At 60.7% G+C, this 7,993-nt stretch overlaps 1 protein-coding gene across 1 annotated transcript; it reads right to left on the minus strand.

Moving 5' to 3' along the window:
- Positions 1-481: 481 nt before the first annotated feature.
- VAX1 (ventral anterior homeobox 1) lies at positions 482-4,005 on the minus strand. Its single transcript, XM_075534821.1, has 3 exons — positions 3,765-4,005; positions 2,771-2,958; positions 482-1,045 (listed from the first exon to the last, which is right to left on the minus strand). Exons 1-3 carry the CDS (start codon positions 4,003-4,005, stop codon positions 482-484), a joined length of 993 nt encoding a protein of 330 aa, XP_075390936.1.
- Positions 4,006-7,993: the final 3,988 nt, after the last annotated feature.

A 7,993-nucleotide genomic window follows, 5' to 3' on the forward strand; every position in this document is an offset into this window, starting at 1 on the left:
GTTCCCCTACATCCTGGTTTTTCTGGTGAGAGGAACATCATTCTTTTTTTTTGGTCTAAAGAACCCTACTAGCTTTTGCAGCCCCCTGGGGTCTGCCTGCAGCTTTCCTTGTTGCAACTGCTTAGGGAGGAGCAGCATCAGCCGCCACCACCACTGCACAGAGCAGGTGTCTGTCAGAGTCTGTCTTTCCCCTCCAGTGCTTGGGCAGCCATTGTGCTAGCTAACTCAGACATCTTTGCAATTCTTTGGGTTTCTCCTGGATTCAGAAGGAAGTTTGGGGAGGGGAGGGAGCACGGGGTAGGGGTAAAAGGTAGGAAAAAATTCGCTCCAATGAGAGGAAATCCTAGCAGAGCATGATTGGGGAGGAGAGCTGTCAGAGACCTAGCGGAAGAGCCTAGCGCAGGCCCAGGGCCTAACGCTCGAGTCCATAAATATCACCACAATAGATACTATAAATATAAATACAGGGAGCCGCTTCCGATCAGTCCAGCGCCTTCTTCTCGGTCCCTTCTTTATTGCTGGTCCGGGAGTAAGGCTCGAAGGCCGAGGAGCTCAGGTATCTGGCGGAGAGTTCTTGCAAATTCCCGGCCAGCGAGCCAGCCATTGCCAACGGGGCGGACGACAGGCGGCTGGCGACGGAGCCGAGCAGCGAAGGCACCGGCAGGCTGAAGAGGCCGTGGCCGGCGGCCGGCGCGCCCGCGTGCAGTCCTCCCGGTCCCGCAGGACCCGGCCCGGGCGCCGCCGGCGGGTGCGGGGACGCGGTGCTCGCGGGCCCCGGGGCGGCGGCGGCGGCGGCAGCGGAACTCGCAGCAGCGCCGGCGCCCAGGGCGGGCAGGCTAGGCCCGCGCAGCGCCGAGCCGAGCGCGCCGGTGGCGCAGGGCGGCAGCAGCGCGGGCAAGCCCGGGGGCGACAGCAGGCGGCCCTGCTCCAACAACCGCAGCACGCTGCACGTGGCCGCCGTCTCCGACACCACAGAGCGCAGCTCTGAGTCCTTGCCCTGGTCCTTCTTCTGCTTCGTGCGCCGGTTCTGGAACCAGACCTTCACCTGCGCGCAGAAGAGCGGGCAAGATGAGAGAGGCACTGAAGGGAGGCACACTTAAGGGACGCCGGGCTTGGGGACTCAAGAGCCCTTTCCCAGCCCCACCATGAAGTAGAGAGGTCCAGGCCTGGCAGCTAGGGAGTCTGGGCCACCCTGCGCTGGTCACAGCTCCGCTAGTCTGCACTTCCAAGCAGGCCCAGGCTTGGTCGGTTTCAAATAGCAAAGCAATAAAAAATGCCCAAGATCTTAACTGCAAGGGACACCGTGAGGCAGGGGCCATATCCTGCGATTGGAAGCAGAGCCTGGAATTCGCAAGAGATGGGATCAGCGCGGCTTGACGTCAGTTTCAGAGAGAGGGTGTACCTTCCCTCCAGGAGTTAGCTGTTTGAGAAGCAGGAAGTGGGAGCTGAGAAGACAGGGACAGGTGCTTCTAGGCCCTCTGGACCCAGGGTCCTAGTGAAGCGGATTCTGTTGCGAGCTGCAGGCTGTTTCCTGTTTGCTGGGATGGGATTTGACCATCCAGGCAGACAGGTGGCCATGGAAGGGATGATTAGCAGAGCTGGCCTTAGAAGAACATACTTTCTCCACCTCCTTGCCAGCAGGGCAAGAAGGTTGCAGTGATACTCTTGATTGCTCACACTACTGCTCTCCAAAATAGAACCCACTAACTCCCCGTGGCTGAAAATTGAAATGGACTGTGGGGCCTGGGTAGGGTTTTGTGAACTTAGACTCATGAAGGAAGCCAGGAGAGGAGTGCACTTCATTCTCTCTAGGGAGTTCTCCTCACCGCTCACTTTCTCTTCTTCCTCTGTCCTCTGAAGACCTCGCAGGTAGCCCGGGACACAATTTGGAAGTGACAGTGACACTATGTGTGGTCTGGAATTTTATAAACTAGGACGGACGGGGCACAGGATCAACAAGGCTCAATATCAACTCAAACTGGAAGAGAACAGCCTATCTATCCTGCCTGTCGTCCTCAGTTTTTACCCCAAATCCAGACCTAAAAATGTTCCCGACAGGTTTCATGCCTGGGCCTAGGGAACAAACGGGGCTGATATACAGACAGAGGGCTGCCTTCCCTGGGTCACCCTGGCCAGGCTTCTGATGACCTCCAAAGTGCCCCCTGGGCCCAGGGCCTCCCAGGCCATCTCCAGTAGCCTGGTGCAGACATAAACAGAAAGCACAGTCCAGAGGGCCAGGTCCTGGGACCTTAGATCTCTGACCTCTCTGATAGCTCACACAACACTGGCATAAAACACAGGGCTCACTAGGTGCCCACAGCCACGCCCAGGGCCAAGGTAGCCTCCCCACATGGTCATAATCTTTAGGAGTTACCTGCCAATGCATGTGGGTCCCTGTCCCACTTCCTGCAAAATGGGCCTAGACACTGTGTCAGGGGGTGGTGCCTGGAAATATGGCCCTAACAGGTACTGGGCACAGGCAAAAATCAGTTCTGTGCAGAGCAAAAAGCAAGCAGAGAACGCTTGAGACCAGAGTCCCCAAAGAATTCAGAAAAACACAGAATGTGAGGCCTTCTGGCAAGGCAGAGGTGGGCGATCCTTAGGTGCTTGGGTGGGGCAAGAAATGGCTCACACCAAGTGGACAAAGCCTTTCTGTCCATCCTCCCCACCCTCTCAGCCGGTCCCAGGACCCTGGGCCTGGCCAGGTGGTGGTGAGGAAGTGTGGCTGGGGGCATGGGGGAGGTGGGAAGGGCGGCCGGCCCTAGGATACCTGGGTCTCTGAGAGGTTGAGCTGGCGGGCGAGCTCGGTCCTCTCACGGCCCACCACGTACTGGCAACGCTGGAACTCCATCTCCAGTCGGTACAGCTGCTCTGCCGTGAAGGATGTGCGCGTCCTCTTCGGCCGGTCCAGGTCCAGGCCCTTGGGCAGGATGATCTCTCGGATGGACCCCTTGGCGTCTGAGGGAAGGGGAGACGTCAGCCACCGGCACCCTTCCATATCTCCTCGCCTCTCGGGGAAGAATTGGCTTCTGAAAAGCGGTCCCTCCTATCAGCAGTCACCAGGCAGGGGGTGCGACTCTGCTTGTGTGTTTGGGGGACCAGAAGGCTAACTCCACACCGTTAAAGGGGGTCAGAGGGGATGGCTCTGCCTTGTAAGTCCCAAGAAGGAGAGGGGGTAAAAAAAAAATCAATTCTGAACAGGCCGGGGATCCACCGCGTCACAGTCCGGGTCCCCTGTAGCCCCGCTGCCACGTCTGGCTCTGCCGGCCCGCTTCTGCGGAGGATTTACCCTCCCGAGCCCCTGCGACCGACCGAAAGAGGGGCCCAGGCAGGGCCGGCGCAGGTCAGGCGATAAGAGGGCAGGGAAGGCACCCGGCCCCGCAGCCCGCGCCGCACAGTCGAGCGGGACCGAGCCGAGCGCCGAGGTGGCAATCCAGCCCCGGGCACCCTGCGCGGCTGCCTCTCCCCGCGGCCAGGCCCGGAGCACGGCGCAGGCAGAGCGCCAACTGGCCGGGCCGCAGCCCGCGCTCCGGGCCTGGGCGGCGGCCAGAGAACCATGCGCGCGTCCTCCCGGAGTTCCCACCCGCTCCCGGGCGGCCTCGGCGGCCTCGAAGTCCGCCCGCCGGGGCCCCGGGGCTCCGAGCGCCCAGGCCCCCAGAGCGCGCGCGCCGGCCAGCCCCAGCGGCCCCGGGGAGCGGCTGCAACTTTCTCCGAAGTGCCGGCCCGCAGCGCCCAGAACGCGCCCGCAGCCGGGCCCACCCTACCTCGGACCAGGATCCGGCGGCAGTAATCCGGGTCAGCGGCCGAATTGGCTTTACTTTTGTTACAATCTTCGGCCGCGCCGGTCGCCGAGAAGGCGCCCTGCGGCTCCTTGCGGAAGGCGCCCGGGAGGCTCCCGTCGGCGCCCTTGCTCTCGCGGCTCTCCTTGTGCGCGCTCTTGGCGACCCGGGCAGCCTCGGCGTCCGAGTGGCACCGAACGTCCATTTTGTCTGGTTTCCCGAACATAAGAGAGCAGGAACGACAAAAAGGAAGGAGGGGGGAAAGGAAAGAAAAGCAACAGGAGAAAGGGAAGAACAAGGGGCAGCAGAGTGGGGGACAAGCCCCTCCGAGGCAGCCCGCACGCCGGGCCCAGCGAGGGGCGAGCGGCCAGAAAGAAGGTCCCGGCGGGGCGGCTGGGCCGGGTCAGCGGCCAGTCGGGTCGAGGATCGCGGCGGAGCAACGGCGAGGCCGCCTCGTCAGCGCCCGCGTCCTCTGAGCGCGTCCAGTGGCTCTCCAGCCCGGCGATCAGGTAGCGAGGCGCGCACAAGTCCCCGCCGCTGTCGCGCCCGCCCGAGACTGAGCCGGCGAGTTGGAGTTGTCCGACACCCGGGTGGGGGGGGGCGCACGTTCGCTGCTGCAATTGATTACGGGTAATTTCGCAGCCCCCACGTTTCGGTTACCTCATGAATACACTAAATTGTTTGGATAATATATCAGATCGTAATGGATGGTTTCTGTCCTTGTCCCCAATCAAGTAGGGCGTTAGCCAGTGAATAAACGGAAATGATTGGCTTTGCTCTCAGGAAACACAATCAAAGACCCACACTTCCAGAAAACTTTTGACAAGATTCATCCTGAATTGGGGCCACCAGTCGCAGGCACGATTAACTTTCCCGCTGCCTTTGACCCTCCTGCCCACGTACTGGCGACAGGGTTTGCTCCGCGCTCCCCAGACGGAGCTGGATGAGGGGGAGGGGGCAGGAGGAGACCACGCCACACAGCCCAGCAGCCGCCTCACCGAGCCCGCCGCAGAAGGAGCGCTTGCCTCTAGGGGGAAAAGAAGCAGAAGACGAAGAAAAGGAGGGGGCGGGGGGAGGGAGGACAAAGTTTCCCCCCCAAAATGTTTCCCCAAAACTCCAAAGAGCCAAGCCTGCGCCCCAAGAACAACTCCTTAACACACCTCGCCGCTGACAGCCATCTTAAAGGGCCACCTCGCATCCTTTAATTCCCGGTCGGTTTGTTCTGGCCGGCACCTTCCGCAGCCGGCCAGGCAGCCCATTCAAAGGGCAGCTTTGTGCTTGGAGTCCAGCAGGAGGGGATGGGGGGACTGGGGGTGGGAGGGGGAGAGGGAGAAGGAGCCCGAGAAAAATCTCAACTGTGAGATCTGCTTCCAAGGGGAAAAAAAAGTTTTCCCCTAGCTATTTCATTGTCTCTGCTACAATATCTTTGAGAAAAGCAACAGCCAGTAATCCAATAAGAGCATTGATTAGGCTACAATGATTCAATTCAAGCGCATGGCCTTGTGCAGGGAGCTCGCTCCAGCCCTTCTCGTCACCTTGCCGGGGCAGAAGCCCTCTCCACGTCGCTCTCCCCATTCAGTCCTTTATGGGAAATGCGGAGCAAAAGGAGTGAAAGATGGCAATTATCTAATTGGACTATTAACAAACAGTCCTGGGAGTGCGGCGGCTGGCGTGGCTCCGGGCGGGGGAAGGGCCGGGCCGGCCCTCATTCACAAAGAGTACAGGGGCCGGAGGAAAGGGGGCTTTTTAAAGGGAGTGGGGGGGGGGTCGTTGGAGAGGAGAGGTGGGAGGTTGGGCTGAGAATTTTTCCACACAATTCCAAGAATGGGGGCGGAGGCGCGGGGGAGGGGAGGGGGCTGGGGCGGGGGGGGGGGGGTCGCAGCGAGAGAGCAACCCGGAGGGAGGAGGCGCCGAGTGTGGGTGGCGGCTGGAGGGCGCCCCGCCTGTCCCTTGTCCCCCCTCCTCCGACACCTTCCCCGCCCCCGCTGAGATGGGAGGGGGCCGCTCCAGCGAAGTCCTTTGCCCCAAACCACCTTAGGCGAATCCCCTCTCCGCCTCTTTCAGGGGGGCGTCTTGGTCCCAAGCGGGGTGGGATCCCGAGCTGCCCTCCCGCAAGGCGCGGGTCCTCGTCCCAAGCGGTCCATCGCTCCTCTTCGCCGCCACTGCAGACCTGGGCGCCAGGCCTCCGAGTCCCCGCTCTCCGGGCGGGACGGGGAGGACCAGAGACACCATCCCGCCCTGTCGGGGTCGCTCCCCTCGTGGCCGCCTGGCTGCTGCGCCCGCAGCCTGGAGCCTGCGCGCCCACACGGGCCGCGCCCCGGTTGACCTCGCCGCTTGGCTCGCACTGGGTCCTGGGACTCCGCTCCCTCCCGTGGGGACCCGGCGGCGGCGCGTGGGGACCTTCCTTTCCCCCAGCCGCAGGTCCGCCCAGGACGCGATTCGGCCGACACGGGTGTGGCCGCTCCGCTGTGTGTGCAGCAGGTGGCCCCACGCGGGCCCGTGAGCTCACGGGGAAGTGGTGACCTGTCGCTCCTAAGGAGTTCCTCGGGAGGCGGACAGCCCCAGACCCAAGTCTTGGGCCAAAGGGGGCCCACCTTGGGGTGGGTGACGCCAATCCCCGACTGTGTCTGGCTCAGTGTTGGATCCTTGGGTGATGGAGCCCCTCGCCGAAGTCGAAGGGATGTCTTTTTCTTTTTGGTCCAAGCGGAGAGCCCGCAGGAAAACGCCTGCTGCCCTTATGAAAGAAGAGCCGGAGCCCGGAGCAGCGGTGGCCCCAAGGGGCTTTGGGGATGTTTCTTGGGGCACCGAACCATGGTCAAATCCCAAAGCCAGATGTGAAGCTTGGTCTGGGGGATCCTCCTCTCCCACTCTCGGTGTGGGACAGGTTCCTTCGGGCCCCATCCATCGCTAAGGCTAGGACAGCGCCCGTGTTACAGCGGGAGCCGCGAGAGCCAGAGAGAGCCAGTCAGTAGCCCAAGCCACAGATTTGAGCTCCATCTAACACCCACTTCCCTCTCCCGCTCGCCCTTAGGACGCTCCTCAACTGCCCTTTTTGGTGCCCCCTGCATTCCTGCGTAGTGTGGCCCGGAAGTCTCCGAGCCACACCGGTGACCGGTGACGATGGTGTGGGCACAGTTCTAACCTTAATGCTAGCGCCAGCACCCCCTCTCCCAATTAGTTGCCACGGTTTCACCTATGATAGCAACGTTTCTGGAGGAAATAGTTCTATGAATTGTCTCACTTCGAGCTCACAGCGACTCTAGGGAGCAGAAGACACTGCTCCCATGGGTTCCCAAGGCTGTAACTCTATCGGAGCGGGAAGCCTCATCTTTCTCCCTGGGATCTGCGGTAGGTTCAAACTGTTGATCTCTGGTTCACAGCCCAACCCAGGACTTGTCACCTACATTCAGATTGTTCCTAGCTACAAGGTGAATTGTAGGAACCTCGAAACAGGGGCTGGGAGTGGAACGGTGGAATTTTGGTTCGGACCATGTTAGTGAGTCCACACCATGAGGGCCTCCAGTGGGCTCTGGCTCAGGGTGACCCATCTGTCAGAGCCCACCTCTGTTCACTATGGTTTTAAACGGCTCTGGTTTATTGGAAAGCAGATCGCCAGGCCTTTCTTCCGAAGTGCCTCTGGGTTTTAAGTGGGCCTTACCTGGGTTTTACTTGAGCACTGAGAGCAGGGTCTGGAATTGACATCTCAGACAGGCTTTCCAGGAGCTCTCTCCACAGGTTGAGAAAACCTCTTGGTGTCTTGGGAGGGGAGGGGGGTGGGGAGGGGACACTTCATTTTCCTTGACCAGGAATGCAAAGGACCAGAAAGGAAAGAAAATGGGGTCAAGAGCCTGGAGGTCCCACCAGGGAAGGTCCTGGGATGTGCCCTAAGGGATACAGAACTCCCCCCTCTACAAGCTTCACGGACAGGTCAGTTAGCTGTGGGGACAGCATGACGGCTCTGGCTTACCAAAGCCCCTGAAACTCCCAAATTCAACGGAAAAGAAACGGTCAGTGCAGAACCTTGGTTTTGCTTCTTTTGTGAGACATTGTTTCCACCCAGCGCCCCTTCCTCCTGTGGCTGGATTAAAATTTTGTGGGCATCCATCCAGGAAACCATGACGGGTTTCTGAGAGGACACCGCAGAGGACAGAAGCCTTGGGATGAGATTTTCAGAAAAACAGCTGCTGCTCCCCAAACGAGAGCTGCGTGTCCAC

Source organism: Tenrec ecaudatus, chromosome 16, assembly GCF_050624435.1.
Source record: "Tenrec ecaudatus isolate mTenEca1 chromosome 16, mTenEca1.hap1, whole genome shotgun sequence".
NCBI lineage: Eukaryota > Metazoa > Chordata > Mammalia > Afrosoricida > Tenrecidae > Tenrec > Tenrec ecaudatus.

Excerpts from the sequence above, each read along its gene's own strand:
- VAX1 (XM_075534821.1), bottom strand. The coding sequence starts at position 4,005 with ATGTTCGGGAAACCAGACAAAATGGACGTTCGGTGCCACTCGGACGCC. Across the intron at positions 2,959-3,764 it reads CCGCCGGATCCTGGTCCGAG|ACGCCAAGGGGTCCATCCGA; the intron begins GTAGGGTGGGCC and ends CCCTTCCCTCAG. Across the intron at positions 1,046-2,770 it reads TCAACCTCTCAGAGACCCAG|GTGAAGGTCTGGTTCCAGAA; the intron begins GTATCCTAGGGC and ends TTCTGCGCGCAG.